We start from the raw sequence: 27,994 nt of genomic DNA, 5'->3' as shown, positions 1-27,994 counted from the left end.
AATGAGTCAAGTTATAGTATTCAAAGACTGGTTAGAAAAGATTTATTAGCTTCATCAGTAAAAAAAAGACAGCAGTGTGATAGATTAAAGCCATGGTTTTATATACATGGTGTGAAAGAACAGTAAACCGGAAAGAGAAATGCATGTTTATACATCTTACTAGGAGTGGCTAAGGGAGAAACCAGAGTCACTGCTGTTCTAAACTGAGATTGGCTCTTTGAAGACAATGGTTTTAGGGTTGATTCCCACGCTTTTGGTGGTGTTGTGGGTTTTGTAGATGCCGATCAGACGGTCAGCAATCTCAAACATGTTGTTCCTCAGGGAGATGATGATAAACTGAGCGTTCTTGGTTTGCTCCTGGAGAGAGGGAGTAGGGACATAAATTAACATTCAATCATCAAATGATAAATCAAAGGCTGTAAATCTCAAGTATCATGTTTTTCCTGTGGTTATGTGAGTCAAGCTCTTTTAAAAAAGTGGCCTGGGAAGAATTAACCACCAACCGCCTAGACAGAAAAAACAAAACAATGGACAAACATGCTGCCAACAGAGGGCTTTGCAAAACAGGGGATTTGTCACAATAGGCTGTACACCTTAGCACAGCTCCTTCAATCTCCCATTACACAACACTAATGATTAACATAGATGGGCTGACCCCATGTCCCTCACTGAGTCAACTAGGAGTAGAATGGCAATTACTATTCAAAGCTGTTGCATGTGAAATACTCACATAAATGTAACAGGCCACGATGGAGACGTTCTTGAAGTCCAGGGCTGCATCAATCTCATCCATGAAGTAGAGAGGCGTGGGCTTGAAGTGGTGCAGCGCAAACACCAGGGCCAGAGAGCTCAGGGTCTTCTCTCCTCCAGACAGGTTGAAAATCTTCTTCCAGCTCTTCTTAGGGGGACGCACACTGTGGCCATGGACAGAGACAAGAAGATGAGCAAGGGTCATTCATACATTTAATGAATACAACAAAATTAGGAGAAAGGGGAAACCAGGTTGGAAATAGGTCAATTTCATATAGCATGGATACAAATGTTAGAAACAACAGGATGGGCCAGTGTCTGCTGACCTGAACATGATGCCCTCAGAGAAGGGGTCCAGGCTGTCGACTAGCTCCAGCTCAGCGTCACCCCCTAGCGTCAGCATCTGGTAGTTCTCCTTCAGCTTGTTGGTGATGATGTTGAAGCCAGCCATGAACTCGTTGAGTCTCTGCTTGCGCAGGTCCTCACAGCCACGCTTGAAGTTGTCTCTCTCTGTAGTGATCTCATCCAACTCAGCCACACGCTTCAGGTACAGTTCCTCCTACAGAAGATTTTAAACAGTTATTTTCATTTCATTTGTACTGGTACATCATTGTGTTTACTTGATAACTACCTACACAAATAGCTAGCTAGAACAAAGTGTTAATAAGGTAAATTCATTAAAAAGATTCAAAGCAATACAAATAAAAGTTCTCCAGTAGGCATCTATATGACTCACAATGATTACTTTTCTCTTAGAGGGAAAGAAACTTGAGCAGACGAGTAAAAACATGGTGGCAAGGTGCTTGGTTAGACCTACATCTGCATTGCTTGCGGTTTGGGGTTTTAGGCTGGGTTTCTGTACAGCACTTTGACATCAGCTGATGTAAAAAGGGCTTTATAAATACATTTGATTGATTGACCGAGAGCTGGGTGTGTACCTTCTTCTTGTACTCTGCGATGGCTCCCAGGTTGGGCTTCATCTGGGCACAGCGGGCCTCCATTAGGGAGATCTGGTTGGTGATGACGTCAGGCCCCTTGATGGCCGCCAGGTCAGCAGGGGTCAGTGCGGGCAGCGCCTCCGCTGGTTTGTCCTCAATGGCATGAAGGGAAAGCTTAGAGGCCTGGGGAGGACAGGACACGGATGGTCAGTCCTAGCTCTGAATTTGCCGATAGCTACTTGATGAAAAATGTACTTACTATGACTGATATGTGGCTGTCCCACCTAGCTATCTTAAGATGAATGGACCAACTAAGTCACCCTGGATAAGAACATCTAAATGACTAAAATATAAATAGCAGAAGAGGAAAAAATATGGGTCTGTCTGTCAGATGATACCAGGTAATGCAACTAGCAGGATGGTTGGTAGACCTCTAGACACCAAACCAAGCGTGAATCTCACATGCACACAAAACACAAGGCCCTGCCACCCACCTCTCTCTGCCAGTGTTTGATCTTGTTGGTGTGTTCGGTGATGGAGGTGTCTATCTGCTCCACTCGGAGGCGGACGCCGAGGGACTCCTCCTGCAGAGCGTGCTCTTGCTCCTGCAGGACCTTGATCTCCCTCACCACCACTTGGTGCTGCTCCTGCACCTCCGGCAGTGCCGCCTCAGCCTCCTGGCAGGCTTTCATGATCTCCCCAGCCTCCTCCTCCAGCCTCGTCAGATGCTCCGTCAGGTCTACCAGGCTCTTCTCATTTTCCACCAGCTCCCCCTCCAGACGACTTACACCCTCTTCACACTTCTTCAGGTTACTGTGGGGAGGGAGGGGAGCAGCAGCCATTAGGGAAAAGCTCAGATAAGTCCCAGTAGCAGAGTCACAACCAGAAGCCTTTGCCTGATGGGAGCTGAATGTGCGTGCACACGTGTATAAACACTTACCGCCCTGCGGTCTTGATGGCCACCTGGGCCTTGGTGATGGCTGAGGAGCAATCGTCCAGCTCCTTGTTGACCTTGTCCAGTTTGTCCTGCTGGGCCTTAAGCTTGTGGCTGTTGATGTCCACAATGAGGGTGTGGAGCCTCTTCACCTCAGCCTCCACCTTCCCTGCCTTACTTGAGGCTGCCTCAAAGTCTGAGAGGAGGGGCAGAGGGAAAGTGGGAGAGAGGCGGGAAATAACAAATTTATATAACTAATTCATTTTTAAACTATGACTCCAGTACATAGGCGGGAGACAGTGGCGCTCCAGTACAGTTTGGTAGGCGTGTGCGAAGGACACTGCCAGCTAGTCCAAAAGGAGGACTCCAGTACACAGCAAGCGGGAACGTCACTGTGCTAGATGGCTAACAAGCAAGCTAGCTAGCACAGCGTCACCCCCACCGGCTGTGTACCGGAGTAGACACAGGTAGGGCTGTGTACCGGAGTAGACACAGGTAGGGCTGTGTACCGGAGTAGACACAGGTAGGGCTGTGTACCGGAGTAGACACAGGTAGGGCTGTGTACCGGAGTAGACACAGGTAGGGCTGTGTCCCGGAGTAGACACAGGTAGGGCTGTGTCCCGGAGTAGACACAGGTAGGGCTGTGTCCTTCACCCCCACCTTTCCCACAGTTCTGTTATCAACAGTGAGGGCAGGTGTCCAGCAGGCGGGAGCGAAGGACCTTGTCTACTGGTACACAACAGGCAGGGACAGGGTGTACATGAAGGAACCAATGGGATGCTTGAGAGGGGCATTCCTGCAGATACATAACTCTATTGGCGAGTTCGGCTGTCTAAAGAAGTCTGTGGGGTGTAGGTTGAGCAGTGTCAGGAGAGAAAGGTTTCACCTTCGAAAAGAGCAAAACAATACAGGGGGGCAAGCAAATACCCTAAATCTGTCTGGAATAAATGCAGGCAGCAGTAGCCAGCCATGCATTATTTAATAGGACTAAGTTAGTAAATCATGTGCATTTTCAGCAGTTGGGATAATTGATTTGAACAACGTGTCAATGAGTGAAGGAGTATAGCGGTGCACTGAGTGATAGCGCAGTAAAGAGTACTTGGGGTAAAGGCTTTACCGGCATTTAAAGTGCAAGTCCGGGTTTTCCGATTACGAGTATCAAGTGTGATAAAACGGATACAAGTATGATGAGATGTGCACACCCCTAGTTGTATGTACCAGTTGTCTCCGCAGCAAACCCATGAGAGAGAATGCCTAGTGGAGTCCGACTGGGGTTCACTGTAGCAAAGCTCAAATTGAGCCAGATCATTGTCCTGAAGACTGTCAGTTCCAGAGTGTAGCCTGCAATTTCTAACTTCAACTTCATAAAGTTAGTTGGGTTTCAAAGTTCTCACCTTTCTGGAAGTCCTTCAGGCGCTTCTCCAACTGTTTCTGTTGTTTCTTGTCAGGGGCAGCTGCCTGGACATTGGCCTCCAGCTCTTTAATCTGAGGCTTCAGGTGAACCTCCTGCTCTGCCAAGCTCTGAGCAAAGAAACACACACGGTCAACCACAGCCTCACCTGCAATCACCAGCCTCCAGTGTTGTAGTACTCTCAACTCAAGTCCTGATTTTCATGACTGTTGATGTGGACTCGCCTTCCCGTGACATGTATTTGCACGTGGACTCGATAGGCTACTATGATAAGCAGAATATTAGCAGCATTGGGTGCACAGAGCAGTGAGGGTTTGGTTGTCTAGGCGAAGGGAGCAAGCGATGAGTGGGGGCAACAGGCAGGCTCCACCTCCAATCATAAGCTACACATCGCGCAAGAGACTATTGCTTCCCTGTAACCACTAGTCACCAGCCTACTATTTAGCTTTGCCTGGTTAAGAAATAAACTGCTTTACGAAAATGAAAACCAAAGCATTGAGTTTAAAAGTAAAACAGTCTTTCCCCTGCATCCCATGGCCAGGTTCTGATAAGTCTCCCTTCACTTTTCACTCTAAAAAAAAGAAAAGAAACTACACAAATATCAGTCAATTACAAAAAGTACCTGAGCGCCTGTTACAATTATTGCAAATAATAATCGGGTCAATCTGACAGGAGCAATAGCCAATTCCATCTAGAGAACATTTACCCCATCAAAACATTACTGATTTGACATAACTATTGAACATTAGGCCTAAAATCAAATAAAATGTGTATGAAGGACTTCTGGGTTTCATAGACTATTGCATATGGCAGGCAATTATGACCATTAGGCAACAGGAGAAATCTTTGCATTACTTCCATTCTCACATTAAAATCTTCCGCCAATAGTTGTTGCTGGGCACATTTCTTCTACCAAATCAAGAGGGGCTCATCTGGCAAGACGAGCATCGAGCCAGCCCAAAGAACAAACTCCGTAACCAAAATACCAAATACGTCCAAATCACTAGTTTTGCTTTCCAAAGTTTCCCTGCAGATAGCGCAGTGAGTGGCACAATGTCAAATATGTAAGAGAAAAATAAAGACGGGAACTAACTGCAAAGTAAATATTTATTAAAAATGACTTCAGCCATAGGGACCCGTGACTCGACTCAGGCGTTTAGTTGCTCGACTACAACACTGCCAGCCTTACATACATTCAGTTTTACCTAAACAAGTCTGATGAACAAGAATTACACCAACGTCGAATACATTTCATATCTGTATTGTGTGTATAACCTGCATGCTGTTGGTGTATTTCTCCAGGGTGTTCTTCATGTCTCTGAGCTGCTGTCTGAGTCGCTGGACTTTCTCCTCCAGCTGCAGCTTCCTCTCCTGGCAGCCCTGCAGCTGCACCACCTTCTCATTCAGCTTGCTCTCCATACGGTCCAGCTGACACAAAAAGACAGTAGGTCATTAACCACAACAGAGCTTAAAGTGAGCCATAGCAGTGATTGGAGGCCAAAGAAAGCTCTAGAAGAGTGTCCAGAAGATCGCCCACCTCCTGCTGGGTGACCTCAGTGCCGATGGAGGAGCCCATCCTGCCCCGCATCACTCTCCCTCCACCTCCAGTCATGGTGCCTGAGACGGGACAGAGCATAGTGTCAGACATGTCACCCATATAGACCATCTATAGAGAAACACTGAGAAGAGATGAGCTCCAGCTCACTCGGTCTACCCACCAGCCATCTCTATGATCTGTCCCTGCATGGTGACCACCCTCCAGCGCTTGTCCTTCTGGAAGGCAAGCCGTGTTGCCTGCTCCAGGTCCTTGGCCACCAGGGTGTCCCTCAGGGCAAAGTAGAAGGCTGGCTTCATACTCTCATCCTGCACCCGCACCATGTCAAACAGACGGGGGATGTTCTCTGGGGTGGAGATGGGCCCCATCTTATTCTCCCACACCTTCATCTGAGACAGGAAGAGATTGGATGGTCCAAGTGTTAGCTACAATGTGGGACATACAAAACTCTTGGGGCAAAAAAAAAAAAAAACTATTGTAGGGTGTTACATTTGAGTGTAAAGGCTTTGTATCAGTTGTCTCTGCAGCAAACCAATGACAGAGAATGCCTGGTGGAGTCAAACTGGGGTTCACTGGAGCAAAGCTCAAATTGAGCCAGATCATTGTCCTGAAGAATTGAACTGACAGAGTGAAAAACCTCCTTTATCAACCATGCATTAGCACAAATCTATGAGTAAACCATGCGTGGGATCATTTCCACACAATATGAATGTTTGCTTGACAGTGTGTGTGTTAATTGATGCACAGCCATGACCATCTGTACGCCAAGTGATGGAAAAAGGGTCAAACATTGAACAGGGAAAATGTTGAAAATGTGAGTAATAATTCAATAATTGTTCAATTTCATTGTATTTCTATTGTGAATTCATGCAACATATTTTGACAGGCTAGCTATAATCATAATATGACCACAGTGTATTTGTTAAGATAATAAATCCATATAAAGTGAAGTTACAGGCATGTGTGAAAGTGACACCATTGTTGAAATACTATAGAAGACTGAGATAACAGGAAATTGAATGAGAGAAGGCTGATATTGCTCGGTTAGAAAATTTGTCACACGCTGCACTCCGCAGAGCGCATTTTTAGAGATAGGTGGGATTTAAAAATAAAAACAAATTGACAGTCCAGATTGGCTTATCAGATCTCATTTCCCAAAACCACATTTTTTGCGAGGATTTGAGACCTGCTTTAAAAAGGAAAACGCATGCCATTCCGGTGCAGATCTAAGCACTATCCACCCTCAGGGTTTTGGCAACGGGAGCTTGCCAATCGGCATCACAGCCCTGGATGAGCCCATGTTTTGGATGCAATCGTCAGCAAAACACACCATCGCACCAGAGGTTGAAGTCAAGAGGGGTTTCTTTGACATGATGCCATCAATGGGTTCCCAAATACGAACAGAGCAGTAGATGGCCCACATGGGCATAAAAATAAACCATCCCAAGAGGATTTCACCTATGTGAACAGAAGGTTTCGACACTTAAAGGGCAGGTAATAGGTTACGTGATGTGCAGAAGCTGCTGCGGCCAGGTGGAACGCACGTCTCGTTCATTCTGCAGAACAGAAATGTTGGTCTAAACACTTCCAGGAGGGAGCTGATGATGATGGATGGCATATTGGTGAGTATTACCTATATTTGCCATTGCCAAAGCAACTTCATTGTCGTAATGGTCCTTTATAGCCACGTCTTCATTTTTACTGGTTAAACTGAACGAGCCAAAGAAAGCTTTTTTGTTGTACTCTGACACTAGCACCTCCATTCCAGTCTCAAAAATAAAAATCTAAACTGTTTTTTATTGGTTGCGCTGTTGTATTTTAAGGTACGACATTGTACATTCCCCACAGGCATTAAAGGGATGATTTTGACCATATATGGTTAATTACGGGCTTTTCGAAATGCAAATAGCCAAGGTTGTGCACAATTACTGAGAACAATTGGTATTTATCAGTGGTTCTCTCCTATCGGTGTGCATATGATGCTTGTAGGATTGTTTGATAAATCACACTTTCTATGCGTACGAACATTCTAAATTCCGTTCGTAAGTAGTATTTTAGAATAGTTTCTACGCAATATTGATAAAGGAGGGCCCAGGTGTTTGAGTTGTCCTCACCTTGTCCAGGCCGATAAAGGTGGCCACACCGATATTCTGGGCCTTGAGGAAGTTGACACATTTCTGGGCCGTGTCGATGCTGTCCACCAGGATGTTGTCCAGAGAGCCACAGCTGGATGAGATGGCGATGTCATACTTCTCATCGATGGCCCCAAGGTCACCCTGAAGGGACAAGAACAGTCTCACTGAGTGTATAGAAGATTGTGTGCATCTCTCAGCTGCCACATGTGTAGCCCATGTGTCAAACTCATTCCACAGAGTGCCTAGTGTCTGCCAGTTTTTGCCCCTCCCTTGTACTTGATTGATGAATTAAGGTCACTGATTAGTAAGGAACTCCCCTCACCTGGTTGTCTATGTCAGAGGTTCCCAAACTTTTTTACTCAGGCCCCCCCCTCCAGCATTTGGGAAAATCCACCCCGGCACGCCACGTCTATTTCTATGAGCACTTCTCATGACACAAACTGTTCACGCCCCTCTTGTTGGCCGAGTGAACTTTTTGCAGGTTTAAAGCTTATTTCATGCAATACCACACATTGTCATGCGGTGCAGAGAAAATGTGTCCGTTTTAAAGCACATTTTCGTGCAATTCTATAAAATGTTGCCATGTCTAATGTTAAGTCATGTGATATTTGAGTGACAAACATTACAACAAAATCTATGGGCTAAAACATCTAGCCAAAAAGCTTTAGCTGACATGAGCTAGTTGATCTGGACATTTCGGACAAGTTACAGTATAAATAGTGCTACGGTCTGCAATAACAAGAGGAAAACTGCTGATGCACTACCCAATTTCAAAATTGCATACCCCCCACTAGGGGATATGACCCACAGTTTGAGAACCACTGGTCTAGGTCTTAATTGAATGTAAAAAAAAAAAAAAAACACAGCAAACATTATGGAATGAGGTTGACACCGCTGGTGTAGTCTATACATGCACATGGTCCTCACTAGTCGTCCCAGGATGCCGGAGATCTTGCCGCTCCTCTTCTGCTGCATGAGGGCGTCCAGCACCTTCCCCCGGCTGCGGTTAGAGGACAGGGAGCTCTTGGCTTCTTCCACCTTCTGCCTCAAGTCCCTCACCAGCTCCCTGGCCTGTCCGTCTGCTTGCAGCAGCTGCTCCAGCTCCGCCTCATCCTGGAACAGACAGAAATATATGGTCAACACTGGTAGCACACGGTTATCCAGAAACCTGAAATGCATACATCTTACTGCGACAAATCCCATAGTCCACCCCTAACCTTATGAACCCACTCAACGCTCGAGACCCTCCCACAAACATACCAACGTACCTTCTTGAGCTCCTGCTCACACTGGGGTATATTGACCTGCAGCTCTTTGATGGCGGTGCGGCGGTCTCGCAGCGTGTCGGTGGTGGTCTGCAGGGACTGCTTGGCCGTGTTTAGCTGGGTCACAGCGGTGTTGTGGCGACTCAGGTAGATGTCCAGCTCAGACTGGGCCACATCCTGACAGGAGCGTGTCTCATTCACAGCCTTACTCAGCTCCATCAGCTCTTTTTCCTTAATCTGGGGACAGAGTCAGAGGAATAATAGCCACTCTTATGTGATCAGAAATCATAGAATACCAGGGGGAAAGGGATATCAGTCAAATCCAATTAATCAGGAATAGTGTTTCCTACTTCAAATGAGTAAGCAATTCCTGATCATGAAAGACACCCACCTCCTTCTCCTGCTGCAGGCCGCTGGTCTCCTCCTTCAGACTCGCCATCACTTCCTTCAGTTTCTCCTCCTCCTTCCCCTTCTGTTTCTCCAACTCCTCCCTGCGCGCAGACGCCTCAGAGATGGTCTTCTCACTGCTGGCCGGCACGTTACGCACCTCCTCCAGCTGACCGAGAGGAAAGATGAGATGCTAGGTGAGATACAACCTTAAGCCAGGAAAGACCAAAATATACAACTAGGAAACAGTTAGGAGCACCTCCATCAGACTGGAAGGCAGTCTGACCCGCACCCCTCTCCAGTGGGCAGGGTGTTGAGCGGGAGTAGGAGGCCAAGCTAGCAGGGTTAACTGTTGGTGAAGAGTGAATGTGGCTGCTGGTAGTGTTACAGAAGGCCATACTTCACTACCACACTGCAGAACACAGCTCCCCAGAGACCTGCTCTGCTCTACCTGGCCTCCACAACCCAACACCACACTGCCAAATCACAGCCACTGGTGCTGTATCATACAGGCTGCAGAACAGGGGGAGAGAAAAGACAGACTTGGAGCATATTGAGTGTGTGAGTGGAGAGAGAGCAAAAAGGGAGCCCATGGAGAGAAAAGAGCAAAAAGGGAGCCCATGGAGAGAAAAGAGCATGGGAGAAAGCAAGAGAGGCAGCAGAGCGCCAAGCAGTCATGCCTTGGAGGGTTTTGTGTTTTGAGTTCACAACCCCCTAGTGGCCAACTGGAGGAGTTTCTCTTATTAAATAAATCAGGTATACCAGAAACTTCATCAATCCATTTTAATCTCAGCAATGTAACAATATTTTTTTTCTAGGGGGACCTCATGACAGAAAATCTTTAAATAAAAAATAAAAAAATCTATTCAATAGTGTGATGCACACCCAGAGCCAATCCCAAACAAGTTACTGGAATAAAAATGAACACGCTTGTTTTTGTGATATTGATGCAAGTAAAAATAAAATGTGTAATTACACAATATGCCAATTACTAATAAGGTCATCTGTAAATCCCTGCGCAATGTCTTCTCCGGGTCTCAGCACAACAGGCCTTGTGTTTGTATAGGGAGGGAAATTGTATTACGAGTGGCCGTGTTTCGCTTTGGCCAGGTGACAAAATAAACAGAATAAAAGTGAAGTGTCAGGTCATTGGTGCTGGCCTGTCTTGAGAGGACAGAGCACCATTGTGTTTGTTTAAGAGTATGACCTGTAAGTTATGTAGCACATTCGCCACAACCACAGCCTCCTAACGTATCGATTTGGAGAGCCGCCATAAGCTACACCTACACACAGAGATGGCCTAATATGATAAATGGTAAACGTTACAATACCCCCCCCCCCAAAAAAATGGAATCACTGAAGCCTCAATTACAGAGACCTGAGTTATGTTCATAGCAAAAGGGACACATGCACACCTTCTCCCTGTCCTTCTCCAGTTGTTTCTGTAGTTTCTTGGTCTTACTCTTGGTGTGCTTCAGTTTCTCTCGGACCTCCACATCCTGCAGGTCCAGCTGGGTAAACTTCTCCTTCTGGCCCTCAATGTACTTGGTTAGCTTGCCTTGTTTCCTGAGAGAAATCACACAACATGGACATTATGGCAATCAAACAAATTACTGCTAATTTTGCTTTTCTGTATTGCTGTTCACCAGCAGGTCTATGAACATTCTCCATTTCATAACATTATTGCACTGAAGACTGTCACTTTACGACTATATTGTGTTCATCAATTTGTCTTTTTGGTATCAATTTCCATGTAAGCAACAAAATGAATAACATGAATAACAAATGAAAAATACAAAGCCTACTTCTCCACGTTTTTCAGGTCTCGGTTCTTCTTCTCCATTTCCTCAGCGATGTTGTTGTTTTTCTCTGTGAGTTCCTTGGTGTCATCTTGGATCCTCTGCTTCTCCTCCTCTTTGTTTGCCACTCTCTTCTGGAGGTCATGGCTGACAACAAAGAAACAATCACACTCTGGTCAACCAGGACATATGAACTCTAAAAAGTTACGATTGTTTTAACTGCATCCAACTATAGCAAACCTTCCTCCCAGATTCTTTCAAACCTGATTTCTTGTTAGTAAAAAAACACTAAATATAGCAAGCCTCTGTGTGGTTGTAATACTCACACATAGTACTGGCAGAGCTGGCTCTTTTGTTTGAAAATATCATTCTCCAGAGTGAGGAACTCCACGGCGGTGTTCTTCTCTCCCTCCAGAGCAGTCTTCTCCTTCTCCACCATTTTGACCCTGTTTAGCTGGAAAACAAACAGTCTGTAAATGATACAACAGGAAGACAGAGGCTATAGCACTTTGACTTAAACATTCATGCTGAATTGTCATAAGATCAATCCCTGAATGCATAGGAGTTTACTTTTATTCCTTCTCAGGTGTGCTTAGAATTTTGTTTTGTACTGATTGACCATGCCTGACATTCGTTGATAAATTAAAGCTAAATCCTGAGCTTTCCCAACAAGTACAATTTTACTCCAGTCTAAGGTTAATTTGGCTTCAGTACCAAAATTGTCCCCTTTTTATTCAGTCAAATGGCATACGTGATTTGGTCAAATGTGGACAAATACAGAGTAAAAGGAAAAGATAACTTGGATAAAGGCAGTAGTGTGATAGAATCCTAAACTGCACAATGACATCCTTAGTTTAATAAGATGAGGACAGTCAAAACTGGTCATGCCTCAACACAGCATTTGACCCTGTGTATGTGGTATTGCCATTATTATTTTTTTACTGTGATATCTACTGCAGGTGTTGCGTTAACAAAGGATACTACGTTTTTCACAGAGAAAAGGAAAGCTGCAACGCATATTTTATTTATCTTGCTGCGTTTGGAAACGCAGATCTAAAATGCTTCTTATTGTAAATTCTGCTCTGCTTCGTTCCAAATCATGAATGTAAAAGGACTGAGCATTAAAGGAAGAAATTTGGGCTTCAGTTTCACTTCACCACTTGGATGAAATATCTTTGCTCTCATCTTGCCCTATCAAATTCCACCATTCACAAACCGACACTGGATCACCAGACAGCACTCTGAGTGATGTGTACTTTTCTCTGGTAGTTTTAGCAAGTTAAAATGCAAGACTAACTAGGAAATGTAGATGGCTATATCCTTTTTATGATAAACATCTGAAATGATGGCTATGCATTGTTTTAGCAAAAAACACCTTGCTTTTCCATTGTAAAGTAATTTACTTGTCTGTTAGCGTTGCACTAAAAAATAAAAAGCTATTTTCGGCTGAATGTGTTACACTAATGTATTTTGTGTAAAGAAAAATTATTAGTTGCACCCCCCCCAAAAAGCACCTGGCTTTCAATATAAAATTTCAGGTGATACGGTTTAAAAATGCAGATTTTTTTTGATGGTCTCCATTATGAAAATGCAGATTTCTGAATACTAAAGAGACCTCTGACTCAGTGGTGGACAAAGTACCCAATTGTCATACTTGAGTAAAAGTAAAGATACCTTAATAGAAAATTACTCAAGTAAAAGACACCCAGTAAAATACCATTTGAGTAAAAGTATGTTTTTAAATATACTTAAGTATCAAAAGTAAATGTAATTACTAAAATGTGCTTAAGTATCAAAAGTATGATTCATTTCTAAATTACTTATATTAAGCAAACCATTAGGCACATTTTTATTTTTTACAGATAGCCAGGGGTACACTCCCAACACTCAGACATAATTTACAAACAAAGCATTTGTGTTTAGTGAGCCCGCAAGATCAGAGGCAGTAGGGATGACCTCTTCATAATTATGGGAATTGGACCATTTTCTGTCCTGCAAAGCATTCAAAATGGAACGAGTACTTTTGGGTGTCAGGGAAAGTGTAGAGTAAAAAGCACAATTTTCTTTAGGAATATAACTGTCAAAAATATTAATAGTGAAGATAGCCCCCCAAAACAACTTAAGTACTTTAAAGTATTTTTACACCACTGCTCTGACAACTGTAAAGCTGCATGAACCAAAAAGTCTAAATCATGTTACCCATGGAAAATAATTAAATATGTTCAAGTAATAAAAACAATCACAAGACTGATCAATTAGTTAATACATTACAGTACAGGGAGAAACATGTTTTTTTTTTGCAAACAGGCCTAATTAGTGATGTGATATTAGTGTAGCCTGCAAGAGATTTACTGAACCGGCTGGCTTCAACCGACATCCAGTATTTCACTTCAAATGAATTGCTACCCTGTTAACCTGGCTGGCACACTGTAGCTCCAACACCATACACAAATAACAATATGTCACTAGTACTGCAATACAAATAAATATACTAACAAAATCTGGTAATTATCAGCCAAACTTCACCCCCTGTTCACATAATTATTAACACATTTCTAATAAAAAACTAATTCAGGGCTGTTCATCAAATGCCTTCGATTAAAAAAAAACTTATTTAAAAAAAAAAACTATCACTCTTGCATCCTGTTCTTATTTCTTTGCTCACCCCCCTATTAAAAATAATAATTAAATGACTGATTACATTGCAATCGTTTTTGGCACAACAATCAAAAATGTAACAAACAAGCATGAGGGATTAGCCTAGACACAGCGATCTCTGAGTAGAGGGTTGTGTGTGTGTGTGTGTGTGTGTGTGAGTGAGGGGTGGAGGGATAATTTGCTGCCTTGTAAGGAGAGGCAGGTGTCAGGCCAGGGGCATTCAGCTTGGCCAAGACACAGCATACCTCACAGTGAAACAGCCCCCTAACACACCCACAGCAGAAACCATCAATTTCCTAAAGTAAAAACATGTATAAAATGTATGCTTTTTTTTTTTTTTTTTTTTTTCCAAATACAACAAATGGACCAATGTCTTGTTACTGGGGTTGTTTCTCACCTTCTCTCCCCTCTGCTCGTTGAGGAGCTCCACGCGGCGGCTCAGGGTGTGGATGGGCTGCTTCAGACGGCAGGAGCCAATGATGTCCTCAAGGTATTCCAGCATGCCCTCGTCGTGCTCCGTCTGCCCCTTGGGCTTCATCATGGCTATCTGCTCCACCTCACCCTGACCAATGCACAGGGAGGGAGGGACGCAAGCAAGGACACACAGTATATTATAATACTGTAGAATTTATGGTGGGAAGAAGCTATAACAACCACACACCTTGGATCAATTTCGTGTTCGAGACCACCCGATTCCCATCCTAGAATTGACATGGGTAGATGGGTGGTTTGTCCTTGAAAAGCAATGAGGGGAAAAATACACCCCCCCGCAAGAGAGTTAAAATGCAATTCAAACTAACCTGGGCTAAAACCAGAAAGAGAGCAACTTCTGTGTGAATGTCAAACAGCAATTTTGTTCTTGATGATTTGAAATAAAATGCTTGCTCTGCTCACTAAAGCATTGAGGAAACTTTGCTGGTGTTATGATAGCCCCTCATAAAAACACTGTTTTTCAACCTCTCCTTTATGATAATATATCCCTACAGTTTATGGGCAGCCAGTCATATTGGGCTTTTTGCAGTACATTTTGGAGTTGTGTATACTGTACTTCTCACACACCTTCCCAACCCACACACACCAGAGCCTCAAATAATAACTTTCACTGCACATAACTGTACCCACAACACAGACAAACCACTAGCCTACATAAAATGTTTGTCCATATCCATGACAAAATAATGCAAGGCAAAAAGGGAATAACAATCACTTAAAACATCATCAATTGGAACCACTACAATAAAAGTTTTACATTTTATGAGGTCAAGAAAGAAATACATCTGGCAAATGTAACCGGTGCCTGTGTTTTAATAACATTATTCATTTCCTTTCCATGTCATAGACAAGGTGTAGTCCTTGACTTAACGGTCCTTGAAACATTTCTGAAAAACACAAGCCTAAATACTGGCCTACATATTAAGATTGACCAATCTTGTTTTAATCCTGTGTTGTGTGTTGAGATCCCCCCCCCCACACACAATTAAACACAAAAAAAACTATACATGGGGAAAAAAAGCTGACCAGTGCACTAAATAGGCAGCTTCCCCTGAGTGACTTTGGAGAACAAACTAAAGCTTCTTGCCTAAGTCAGAACAACCCTGTCATATTCAATGAGCTCAAAATCACTTAACATTTCAGCAGAGAGATTAAGAAAACAGCACAAATCAAGACAGGACAGAACCTACATCTTCTCACAAAATAGATATCAGATATAGCACAACAACTAGTGGTTACCCAATACTCACTAGTCAATAAAAATGAGTAATCTAATTGAGCCAAGAGTTGATAGGTACTAGAAAACCAAAAGTAAATTGTGCAACAAGTAGACTGGCTTGTTCTTCAAACAACCCCTGAACACCACAGGATGTTCCAAAAATGTATTAATAAATAAAAATATAAATTTGAAAATGTATTAGTTTGGACCATGACAGACAAAAGCAGCAAATATGACCCAACACAAACAATAAAATGTAATGTCTTTGAAATACACATTGACATTGGCATTACATTCCATGAAAGGTAATTCCAACAAAACCCAAACTGAAGACCTAATCATGCACTCAAATTATAGAAATGAAGAGTGGATGCTTGATCCTGCCACACTGAAGCAGCACAGCTAATATTGGGGTCTATTCTCACACCAATATTTACGTGCTGCTATAGCGTGGCAGGTAAAGGGGGCCCAAACTGACCCGAGTCTCTACTAGACAAATCCAGGAATGTTTGATTTTTCTTAAAATACTAAAGCAGCAAATGATGGTTCGCACCTTTTCAACATTGTTTCAAACCATGATGCGCTGCTATAGCAGTCCAAGTCTTTTTCATGCTTTAACAGATCACTCAGGCATAATACCTGCTTTCCCCTGAGTGAAAGGCTGAGCAGCAAAGCTTTTACAGGATGGGATGTGTGACACAGGAGGGATCAAAGACAAGCTGAAAGGAAAACTGAAAATGAAATATAAAATAAACTACTTAATTACCTGTAAAATCAGAAATCTGTTGTGGTCCAGGTCAATGCCATGGCTACGCAGCAGCATTCCCACATCTTTAAAAGTGGCCTTCTTGCCATTGATGTGGTAGGATGAGGAATTGTCTTTGCTGGCAGTTCTTGAAACATAGAACTTGCTGTTGGGGATGACTTCGTAGTCATCTCCTTCCTGACTCGGGGGGGCAAGAAACATCAGCTTAGACCCTGTCTTCAGAACACACTCAGGACAAAAAATGCTTAGCAATAAAACCTCCCCCAAAGACAGGTAAGTATCCATCTAAAACGCACACATATATGAAAGTGAAGCCTCAACCACAGAAATGTTGCCGTTAACAAATAATGGGGGTGATAACAAGTAATAATTTAAGATGTATTTAACTTGCACATTTATCAAAACGTAAGATTCACGTGGTTTATTAACGTGGTTTATTAACTTCAAGTAATTTTGAGACAATAGAAAATAAATTGTTGTCAAGATATGAAGGGAGGCAAAAACAGAATAGCTATAACCCCCCCACGTTTTTAATAGAGAAATAAATACTATGCGTATAGGCTTAAAGCTGCAGTGTTAGGAGATTGTTATATTGAATTGGCTGGGCTCAAAAAACTGCTGGGCTGCAAAGAGATTATTTTACATTAAATGTCAATGATGTAGTTAATTACCTTACTACACCCCCTGTGGTAGTACAATATGTTTTTAAAATCTGGAAAAGTATTTTCCTACCGCTGCATGTTAATATATACAGGATTCTAGGTTTGTACAGAAACGTAGAAACTATTGTCCATCAACATGAATTTAACCACCATTAAACGAAAAAAAAAGAAAAAAAACATCCTTCCCTTTGAAGTTCTTATCAACATAAAATCACAAATAAAGAAACAATGATGGCAAAGTTTGTAATTTACTTGACTTTCAGCTTTAACTTCAAATGGCTATTCTGAGTCTTTGTTGCAGTCATTAGTGTGAAAACACTAAGCCGAATGCATACAAGACATTTATAGCGAAACCCTAAAAAAACAGATTATTTTATCAACGACAAAACAATTCTGCCCCTTTACCCAAATCGCTTTATAAAATGTAATCGTTTTGGTACAGCTGACCAAGCATAAGTGTGTGTGTGTTACCTTGTCAATAATTTTCTGAAAATGCACTTCCACAGTGCAGCTCTGCACATCCTTGTGTAGGTCAGAGCTGTGAATCAGCACAGAGAGTTTTTTGGATCTGATTTTTTGAGCCCTATAGCCGAACACAAAGAGCATTGAATCTATCACGTTGGACTTCCCACTGCCATTTGGACCAATGATACAGGAAAAGCGCTAGGGAAGGGAGAGAAAGAGAGAAATTAAGAGGGTGGGGGTAAAAATGTATTCACAATCGGTTCAAATCAAACTAAAACCATATTCACAATCCAATTTTAGACCGCTTTGACCATGTAGAAAATGCTGCTGGATTAAAATGGTGGCCCTCTAACCTCAGTGGGTGTATTTAAGAATATGTTATTTTGCTGCACCTGTGTCCATGATGCAATAAAGAGAGCAACCATCAGATACAATTTGTTAGGAGGGGAAGTTAGCAGAAAATCTATTTGTAGCAGACAAGACACAGCTAGATCACCACTAGTGTGAAAGACACAAGCACAAAGCAAAATGGAGTGTGAGATGCTGCAAACTAGGGAGACAACTTTATCTGGTAAATCTGATCAAATAAAAATAATCAATTAAATTACAACTATCCAAGTACTACTATCACTGAAGATAAAACAAATACAAATAAAAGTTGAGGAAATGGACAACAACCCATACTGATACAATGATTTAAACATAATAAAAACAATTCCTAGTGTCGTAAAAGAGCCAAAACGGGGAGTTGGTATGTTTTTTTCGTACCTTATGGAAAGGGCCCAGAATCTGCTCGCCAGCATAGGATTTGAAGTTCTGATTAACTATATGTGTTATCATCAAGCGAGGAGAGCCTGGTTCATTGGTCATTGCTGGGGGCGGGGGTGGAGGGATGCTACCAAGAATCTCCTCCAAACTTCGATTATCAACAGCATCGGCACCCTCCCTGGGAGCCGGATCTAGGGCAAAGAGTTGAACTTTTATTCCACAGTGCGATTCATTTCAGGTGGGGACACTGGTGTATGGGGGAGGGGTAGTGAAGCAAAAAAACAAACAAACATAAGCATTATAGAGCTAGTCACAGTGGAGGCATAAAGTCTCCAGAAGATCGGATTCTAACTCGCACATTTAATATCTCTGGTCACAAAACTAAATTCTAACAAGAATAACTGAATCATAAACGAAGGCTTGAAGTGACCCCTTTCACAAACGCTCACATTGAAACGTAAATACACAATATGCACTCACCAACGACAAATAATTCTCATAATATTTCGAACATCTGATTCCAAGTCGTTTCCCCCACACCATAACCTACTTTCCAATCCAAACAAATGAATAAAAATCTAGCTTTCCTACAAATGCACACCGATTACGGTACCATATCACAATGACAAAACGCTTGGTCTCAAGTCCATTGTTGTGCTCAGTAAAAAAAATACAAATAAGCAGTAAAATATGACCATAACCATACCAACCATAATACTTGCTAAATCGAGAGTAGACATGTCAAATATGGTTATTGTTTTCGGACGAAGATCTCTTGACAAACCATTCACCAACGTTAAATAAACCGAAAGATATAGAATCATGGTTATGATTTTCTAACATAGAATCGTTCAAAAGCATTAATATCCAAAAATAAATTACCTTGCAAGTTGCGCAGGCTGGAGACAAAAGCACACACGCTACCATTATAATAATCTCAAAAATCACAAGAGACGTTTATTAATGCCTTGCTTACGTTTGAAAAACTAACCAGCAAGCTTCGTGTTATGAATAACACAACTGTGCCAGTTGGACTCAACCATCACGCACTAACATTCAACAAAACACGTTGCCATTGAGTAGACGCGCAACTTATTTAGATGCAGACACCAAAACACCCTTTGTTACTTACAATTTGTCGGCAGTGCCTCTTGGCCATTGGAGTTCGCTTCTTTAAGGGGTACGTCCAACTCGTCTTCGGAGTCATCCCGAGGCTGCGACCCTTTCCCTCTAGACTTGGAAGCAGTTGAACTTTTCGACGTTTTGGCTGGCATGATTTAGAATCTAAAGATCTAATTCAAATCACAGGAGTAAAAGTTAAATCCAGTAGGTGTTCTCTTGTCAATCACCTCTCCACAATTGATAGTCAACGTGAAGCACCCCGTTACCCCCCTCCGTCATTTCCCCATCACAATCGGCCATTTGAGCCACCCTATATTCTTTGCTATACTGAGTTACACCGTCAATTATAAAGTTGCAAATAAATGGCCAGTCTGCTGTCTGATAAGACCCCAGATCTAACATCGTTTGTTTTAGTTTCTTTGCTAAATATGTATCGTTTTAAACAAATGTTATTAGTGGATATACACGAGGGTCAGAGATGCAACCAGATTCTCTAATCGGAAAGAGAATATTTGACAACTGCAATTTAACCCCCCGACGAATAAAAATGAATGAGCTGTCGAACTCGAATCTCTTCTAGTCAAATAGCTTGATTATATTAGTCTAAACTGACAACATTCACCAAATTTCACTTCGTTATAGAGAAATGAACTGATAAGTTACCGGACAAGTCAAGTGCGTGTAACTAAAAGACAAAAATGGTGACGTTACAGGCTGTCAGTAACGCCAACGGAGCGGTACGGCGAACTAGTTAGCAAAAGATGGAGTTAAATGTGCAAAATAAAGTCATAGCACTGAAGTAGCCAATCAGAGTCAGAGTTACTTTATCATTAGCGCCATGTAGGCTGCACTCAGTAGTCCAAGACGACCAGCTTCAGTTGAAAGTGTAATGTTTAGTTTATTTGACAGATTGATAGTTATGTCACTACTAATCTATGATAAGGTAGCTACAATATGGCTCGCTAAATAGCAATATCACTAACGTCACTGTGTGAATAAATGTCACCTGCTGTGTATAAAAACATTTAACTGACTTAACAGTAGTCTTGTGGGGGGGTTTCGGTAACGTTAGTGCTTCAGTTGTCCACTTGCAATCTAGTTAGCTAACGTTACCGTTATACATGGCAAATATTCATCTAGCGAACGTTTACTTAAACTGGGAAGACGTGGAAATAGCCATCTACTGTATCGTTAGCTAGCTAACACACTATAGCTCGTTATAGACTAATGTCTGGTAATAGCTAGCTAGCGTTAGTCGGGTTAGAACACTTCGTGATTGGTTAACTAGTTAATTGTAACTAGCCAGTTGGGCTTTGTTAGCCATGATTTGCACGTCAACTGTTAGCCACGAACAAATTAACTACTAGATAGCCAACACACAACTAGAGCACAGATGAATAGGGGAAACCGGTACTTTGCTTACAAGTTAGATAGCTAGTTAGCTAACGTTACTTTGCACTGGCTCGCAAAGTTAACTAATGTTTGCTGTCGTCTGATCACTTCAAGTTATCCAATTAGCTAACTAACTCAACAACCACATGCATAACCGGCTAAAAGTGCCCACAAACCTGCTGGCAAGTTACTGTAGCTAGTTAACGTTAGTTATGGTTTGATAAACTAGCGAGCTTACTAGCTGTCTTTTAGCTAACTCCTTCGTGTTCAGTTACAATGTCAGTTTTACCTTGCGGACGAAGTTCTTGTTGTAACAATTCTCTCTGTATCACCCAATATTTTCAAAAGGTTATTGGAAAACGGTTCTCGATATCGCGAAGCTAAAAAATAAAGTGATTAAAAGTCAACCCTGTGTCAAATCGTTAGCTCGCTGCAAACTCTCTCTCGTAAATGGCGCCTAAACTCTGTTGTCGAACCAAAATTCGTTAAACTGATGCAAGGAACCATGGATCCTCATTGGTCAAAAAACAAGAAATTCAAAAATAATCTAGTTTTGAGCATCCATGAAATTAAACTTAAAACAGGTTTTTGCATTCAAGTTAACATTGTGAAGAATATAAGTAATATTTTGGTAATGATTTGGGATATTTTCATAAAATAATTTTTGAAAATAGAACGCGCGGTGACGTTTGGGCACTGTTGCCTAGTGACGACGGAAGGGTGTTGTTTACGGTACTGGTACATGTTTTGTATTTTGATTGTATTGGTTGAAGAGTCGAAAATATGTAAGGGGTAATAAACAAGGGGTTATGCGTCCTATGGAAAATGCACTAGGTGGAAGGTGTGTGCCACGAAGCATTAGCGGAGTGGCACTAACCTTCCACGGAGTTGCATTATTTTCCAGAGAACCCATAAGAAAGTTAAAGCCCCGAGTTTATTATACCACGGCTATAATTTAACACAGACTTGCTAGTTCAGTTAACCAAACCATCAGTCCTAGCTTGCTATTTTGAAAATCGAATTAAACAATGGCAATCATTTTTTCAATTCGACTTTGCTTTTAAAAGCAGCTCAAACATTCGTAAATGTATTTTGGCTATCTACTCGGATTTCAGAGCAATCTCGTTTGTGTGTCAGAGCGCAGAATAACTGGATAATTTACGAACGTGCAACACCCGTTGAATATGACAGGTGTCTGTAAATGTTGGCCAAAAAAATGAATTAAATTGTTGCTAGCAGCACAGTTACAGTCCCTAACGCTCTAGATAACACGAAAACAGACTAACTAGCCCTGCTCGGTCGAGTAATGTGGCCAACGTGAGGTGTTCTCTCATTTGCGTCTGGAAGTAGCTAGCCAACGTTAGCCAGTTGGCTTGGGCGCTGACTGCCGTTGTGAAATCAGAACTCTCCGCTCAACCCTCCTCCTGCGCCAACGCTTTGAATTTACGAACGGACAATCTGACAACGCACTCAGACACACTAGAGGCAATTTACGAACGCACCCGTAGACTATGTAAGAATTCATTTCATAGCCATTGAATTATACAGTCCATTACAGGGAACAATATACGCTCTAGAATGCCCTTCAAGTTAATCAGAAACAAGTATTAAACAATAGTTGAACAAATTATTCCTTTGTAACATGACATCATGACCTAGCAACGTAAGCCTTAGAATCTCTAGAGTTTGTTGCCAAGGAACTCTCGCGATAGTAATTTACACAGCCCTGGTACGTCAGCGAAATTAGAAAATGAGTATCTCTGCCTACGTTTCAGACCATTGCTTGCTAGCTGCATTGCTATCAGTCTATTTTTCTGGTTTTGTCGATTAGTATAATTGTTGAGGAATATATAACCTTATATGCATTAACTATTAGCGGTGGAGCTACTATGGCAACTGGACATGATTAGTTGTCTGCTATCAATTGTGATAACCGTGAAGATTCAGCACGTTAGCTACAGTGAAGGTACCGTAGCAACGACAGACGCTTGTTTGACTAGAGAGGTAGCTAATTTAGCTAGCGTAGCAGCTTTTCAAGTACCTATCAACTACCTAGTAGTTGCTATACACGGTCAGTGCTAGCGATATGGCTTCTGCACTCCAAATAAAACAAATGCAGGCATAACTTAGCTAACTAGACAACTGTGTTTAAATGTTTTTTTGATCAGCCAGTGTTACTAGCAAACTGAGTACTGTTAGCTATGAATAGCTAGCTACTTAGCTACTCACTTTGCTAATTGTATAGCAAGCTAATACATTCTGTTTGGTAACTAACTTATGTCCAATTTGAATGATCGATGACAAACCCTTCTGTTTACAGTGAGTGCCTAGTACCTATTTTCTGAAGACTTCACATTAGCCACCACAATGAGATTAAAGACATCATTACTCAAGGAACCAAAACATATCCTTTTCAGTTTTGTGAAAGATAGAACGATACAACAGTGCTTTGACCTGATTGTTCGTTTTTTCTATTGAAAAATAAATATGGTCAGTCAGCAATCATTAATAAAAAATCTGTTATGAAGTTGTGCCTCTAACATACTTGGCCTCCTTTGCTCTGGTCTAGGGGGTGTGTGTCAGTTCCTCCAACTCGCTCTAACGTCATGGACCAAAGCCAAGGCTGCCTGAGACAAATGTGATATTCAGTGCACCTTGCACCACCAGACCTGGGTTCAAATACTATTTGAAAACGTTTAAATATTTTGAGTGTTTGCTCTAGTCTGTCCGGAGTGGCAGATGGGCTAGGTTTGCAGTTTTGGGACTATTTGAATGGTCCATTTGAATGGTTAATCAAGCACAGATAACCCAGGTCTGCCTGGCTCCTTTCTAAAGGCATGCTTATTGCAACCTGTATGTAGGTGAAAATGTTTTTATATGCTAATTGCTCAGACTTGTGTGTGGATCTGCTCTACCTAAATACAAAGAAAGGTTAATATAGGATCTGTGTTGATTAATTCACCTGAAAAGCAACCACTGTGGTTGAGTCTGTTGCGGTCTTCAACCCTGGACCCAGAGAGTTAGGCTACAGGGTGTGAGAACGTTTGTTCCAGTTTAACACTAACACACCTGGTTCAAGTAATTTAGATATTTTGCAGCAAGCTCTGATATATTTCCACCTAACCATTGTCCTCCTTAACATCTGGACACATAAAGAGCTTGTGAGCTGTGTGGGCTGGACCACTGCAGATGAGCTGTACTCATGCAGTGAGGACCACCAGATCCTGAGATGGAACCTGCTGACCAGTGAGACCAGCCTGGTGGTGAAGCTGCAGGAGGACCTCTTCCCCATCGACCTGCACTGGTTCCCCAAGACGGTGGGAGGCAAGAAGCAGGCCCAGGCTGAGATCTTTGTGCTTACCAGCACTGATGGCAAGTCATCAAAGGGCCCAATAATGATGAGGAATAATAAGAGATTTTCTCGTAACAGGCTTTGATAATTTGTTTCAATAACTTTATTTATGAAGCACCTTTCATACCTAAAAGCGCTATCTGAAACACGTTTTTGGCACCGCTAACATAGAAAATGAATGTTGCATTTTAAAGCAATGGTACTTTCTCACATTATTCAACAAGATAGATTGATATTGAATTAGGTAGGTGATAGAGGATATGAGTCCCAAGGTACATAACTGCATGGTCTGTTTGAAATGTCTCTCATTGACCAGAGTGGTATACTACGAAGCAAGCTTCCGTTAGCTGCACATTCTAGGTCAGGCTTCATTCGTACCACAACCGTGGATATTGCCCGTCTGCCTGCTTAGCAGGCGTGTAACTTGTTGCACGTGGCTCGTTGAACGCCGAGCTCTTCGTTGAGGCAATGCTGAAACATCAATCCATGGCCAAGTCGGTGCCACATTTTCAGTTGTGCCGAAATCAAAATGAAAGAAAATGTATCTTGCAAATCCAGCAGGCTTTGGTGTGAAATGGGCTTTTCGAAGTGCCATCTTTATTTTATTACTTATCGTTAAATGTTGTCTTTGATGTGCTTATCAATGAACAAGCACCTTTTTCCGACTCCTGACGCTCCTTCTGTCTGTGGAACAGCTTGTTGTGTTGTGGCTATATACACTGCTCAAAAAAATAAAGGGAACATTTAAACAACACAATGTAACTCCAAGTCAATCACACTTCTGTGAAATCAAACTGTCCACTTAGGAAGCAAGACTGATTGACAATAAATTTCACATGCTGTTGTGCAAATGGAATAGACAACAGGTGGAAATTATAGGCAATTAGCAAGAAACCCCCAATAAAGGAGTGGTTCTGCAGGTGGTGACCACAGACTACTTCTCAGTTCCTATGCTTCCTGGCTGATGTTTTGGTCACTTTTGAATGCTGGCGGTGCTTTCACTCTAGTGGTAGCATGAGACGGAGTCTACAACCCACACAAGTGGCTCAGGTAGTGCAGCTCATCCAGGATGGCACATCAATGCGAGCTGTGGCAAGAAGGTTTGCTGTGTCTGTCAGCGTAGTGTCCAGAGCATGGAAGCGCTACCAGGAGACAGGCCAGTACATCAGGAGACGTGGAGGAGGCCGTAGGAGGGCAACAACCCAGCAGCAGGACCGCTACCCCCGCCTTTGTGCAAGGAGGAGCACTGCCAGAGCCCTCCAAAATTACCTCCAGCAGGCCACAAATGTGCATGTGTCTGCTCAAACGGTCAGAAACAGACTCCATGAGGGTGGTATGAGGGCCCGACGTCCACAGGTGGGGGTTGTGCTTACAGCCCAACACCATGCAGGATGTTTGGCATTTGCCAGAGAACACCAAGATTGGCAAATTTGCCACTGACGCCCTGTGCTCTTCACAGATGAAAGCGGGTTCACACTGAGCCCATGTGACAGACGTGACAGAGTCTGGAGAAGCTGTGGAGAACGTTCTGCTGCCTGCAACATCCTCCAGCATGACCGGTTTGGCGGTGGGTCAGTCATGGTGTGGGGTGGCATTTCTTTGGGGGGCCGCACAGCCCTCAATGTGCTCGCCAGAGGTAGCCTGACTGCCATTAGGTCCCGAGATGAGATCCTCAGACCCCTTGTGAGACCATATGCTAGTGCGGTTGGCCCTGGGTTCCTCCTAATGCAAGACAATGCTAGACCTCATGTGGCTGGAGGGTGTCAGCAGTTCCTGCAAGAGGAAGGCATTGATGCTATGGACTGGCCTGCCCGTTCCCCAGACCTGAATCCAATTGAGCACATCTGGGACATCATGTCTCGCTCCATCCACCACAGACTGTCCAGGAGTTGGCGGATGCTTTAGTCCAGGTCTGGGAGGAGATCCCTCAGGAGACCATCCGCCACCTCATCAGGAGCATGCCCAGGAATTGTAAGGAGGTCATACAGGCACGTGGAGTAACACACACTACTGAGCCTCATTTTGACTTGTTTTAAGGACATTACATCAAAGTTGGATCAGACTGTAGTGTGGTTTTCCACTTCAATTTTGAGTGTGACTCCAAATCCAGACCTCCATGGGTTGATAAATTTGATTTCCATTGCTAATTTTTGTGTGATTTTGTTGTCAGCACATTCAACTATGTAAAGAAAAAAGTATTTAATAAGAATATTTCATTCATTCAGATCTAGGATGTGTTATTTTAATGTTCCCTTTATTTTTTTGAGCAGTGTTCTTATAATCCATAGAAAGGTTTTGGAACCTCTATCCCTGGGAATTTGACTGTTAAAGTCATTGGTACACTAGCAATGGCTGTTAGTATTTTGACATTTGAAACACAAACTATCACGTGAAAAAAAGTATTTTGGAAGGCAAATGCGGTCTACTAAATGTGTAACGTGATAGGTACTTTAGTTTCAGTTAATATACATTTTTTTAGGGGGGGATGAATAACATTTAATCAGTCGTCTTCCTCAAATGAAGAGGACGCCGTCACAATCTTTTTGAGCGGGATGGTATCTGATTTAATTTGTCTTCAATTCAATGTTCAGAAACATTATTCAGGGTAAATGGAGTTAGCCTGCCTGGAGCAGGATAGTTCTGAAGGATTCGTTGCCATAGAAATTTACCAGTCTAAAAGGTGAGCCACTTTCGTGGTACCGGTTATCCCGAGTTGAACTCAAGTTGACAGAAGTTACCTCGCTAACTCCTCAAAGCTGATTCAGAGCACAGGACTCTTGTTGTTCTCCTGTGTCTATATCAGCTCTAAACACACAGAGTGGAGATGTACGGCGATGGCAGGCGACGTGTGGTCACAATGTTAATGGCAGTGTAGAGTTGCATAAACACACCCACAAACTGAAGCAGCAATTTTCCCTGGCAGATCATGTAGTCATGAAAACGTTTGCATCTGTCTTTCTGGTACATAATGATTATAGTCATCATATCGGTAATATTATCACAATTGACTGCTTTTTAGAACAAGTCATTGGTTTCCTTTATGGAGAGGCAGTGTTTATGTTTTGAATGTACTAGTCCTATATCTTAATGCACAGCAACTTCAACATTTTTGGGGGAGGGGAGGGGGGGATTGCGCAATAGTCCATTGCAGCTTGTAACGGCACATTTTTCTGGTTTCTGTTTTTAATGTCAGTGAAATTTCACATGGCTATGATATGGTTAAATAGAAACCACAGATGTATAGCTTTGGTGTGTGTGGGGAAAATCTATAGTAACTTTTGTGGCTTTCTCCAACCTCATTTGCTGCGTGGGCCTCTGAGGCGATATGTCAAAAATGGGTTTGGTTTGTAGTACTGACAGACAGAGCAAATTCTGTGAGCAGTTTGAATGTGGCGTTTAACAGTCAGGTCGTTAATAGAAATGACATTTTTAAAAGCCTATTTTAATTCTGAGCGTCCTTTAATACAGCAGCCATGGTCGTATACACACTACCTGTTTTTCTGGGTCTGCGACATTCACATTTGTTAGGACATCCAAATATAGAAACTGGAGAGAGGAGCATCATGCTGATTTGCAGTTTTAGGCAACCAGAAATTTCATAGAACACTCTGTATTTTTTAATACGCACCGCCACAAAGTATATGGTAGGCTAGTGTCTTTGATAACTGTCTCCATGCCTGATCGCTCTCCGTCTCTAGCAGATAGGAAACTGTTTCATTTAAGCAGCAGAGAGACATCGCTTTCATTCTTCTGTTTTGTGTAAGAAATGTGTCTTCAGAAGGTTGCTACCAACCAGCACAGTGGAACAAAATACATTATGTATGAGAACCTGACTCCATTGGTTACAGTTCTTTATGTTTATCTATTTGTTTGTTTCTGTGTGTGGCCGAGTGCCCATATTCTTTGTATTTATGAACTCTCCTG

At 42.5% G+C, this 27,994-nt stretch overlaps 2 protein-coding genes across 5 annotated transcripts in view; one reads left to right on the top strand and one right to left on the bottom strand.

Moving 5' to 3' along the window:
- Window positions 1–14: 14 nt before the first annotated feature.
- Window positions 15–21,194, bottom strand: smc4 (structural maintenance of chromosomes 4). Of its 3 annotated transcripts, none has more exons than XM_042296084.1 (23): window positions 21,008–21,194; window positions 19,337–19,496; window positions 18,205–18,395; window positions 17,443–17,634; window positions 16,310–16,486; window positions 14,230–14,394; window positions 11,501–11,628; window positions 11,181–11,321; window positions 10,791–10,941; window positions 9,380–9,544; window positions 8,992–9,225; window positions 8,651–8,836; window positions 7,703–7,864; window positions 5,752–5,977; window positions 5,571–5,650; window positions 5,309–5,461; window positions 4,017–4,143; window positions 2,629–2,818; window positions 2,183–2,501; window positions 1,689–1,871; window positions 1,077–1,309; window positions 731–914; window positions 15–357 (listed from the first exon to the last, which is right to left on the bottom strand). In XM_042296084.1, exons 2-23 carry the CDS (start codon window positions 19,476–19,478, stop codon window positions 199–201), a joined length of 3,888 nt encoding a protein of 1,295 aa, XP_042152018.1. In that variant the 5' UTR covers window positions 19,479–19,496; window positions 21,008–21,194; the 3' UTR covers window positions 15–198. The 3 variants fall into 3 exon arrangements, with proteins under 3 accessions (XP_042152018.1, XP_042152019.1, XP_042152020.1); XM_042296085.1 differs by lacking the exon at window positions 21,008–21,194 and adding an exon at window positions 19,990–20,056; XM_042296086.1 differs by lacking the exons at window positions 19,337–19,496; window positions 21,008–21,194 and adding an exon at window positions 19,087–19,228.
- A 1,259-nt stretch (window positions 21,195–22,453) lies between these two features.
- The window catches only part of ift80 (intraflagellar transport 80 homolog (Chlamydomonas)), a 68,393-nt gene continuing 62,852 nt past the window's right edge, over window positions 22,454–27,994 (top strand). For both annotated transcript variants that reach the window (XM_042296088.1, XM_042296087.1), the window contains exons 1-3: window positions 22,454–22,684; window positions 23,039–23,122; window positions 23,869–24,090. In XM_042296088.1, coding sequence (XP_042152022.1) covers window positions 23,086–23,122; window positions 23,869–24,090 — 259 coding nt within the window. In that variant the 5' untranslated portion in view covers window positions 22,454–22,684; window positions 23,039–23,085. The remainder of the gene's footprint in view (window positions 22,685–23,038; window positions 23,123–23,868; window positions 24,091–27,994) is intronic.

The sequence above is a fragment of the Oncorhynchus tshawytscha genome, linkage group LG13 (assembly GCF_018296145.1).
Source record: "Oncorhynchus tshawytscha isolate Ot180627B linkage group LG13, Otsh_v2.0, whole genome shotgun sequence".
Classification (NCBI taxonomy): domain Eukaryota; kingdom Metazoa; phylum Chordata; class Actinopteri; order Salmoniformes; family Salmonidae; genus Oncorhynchus; species Oncorhynchus tshawytscha.
This window is presented reverse-complemented; position numbering and strand designations above follow the sequence as displayed.

Coding starts and splice junctions, on each gene's coding strand:
- smc4 (XM_042296084.1), bottom strand. CDS start 19,478: ATGCCAGCCAAAACGTCGAAAAGTTCAACTGCTTCCAAGTCTAGAGGG. Junction 8,837..8,991: donor GTGAGCAGGAGCTCAAGAAG/GTACGTTGGTAT, acceptor TGTCTGTTCCAG/GATGAGGCGGAGCTGGAGCA. Junction 5,978..7,702: donor CCTTTATCGGCCTGGACAAG/GTGAGGACAACT, acceptor TTCCTGTCTCAG/ATGAAGGTGTGGGAGAATAA.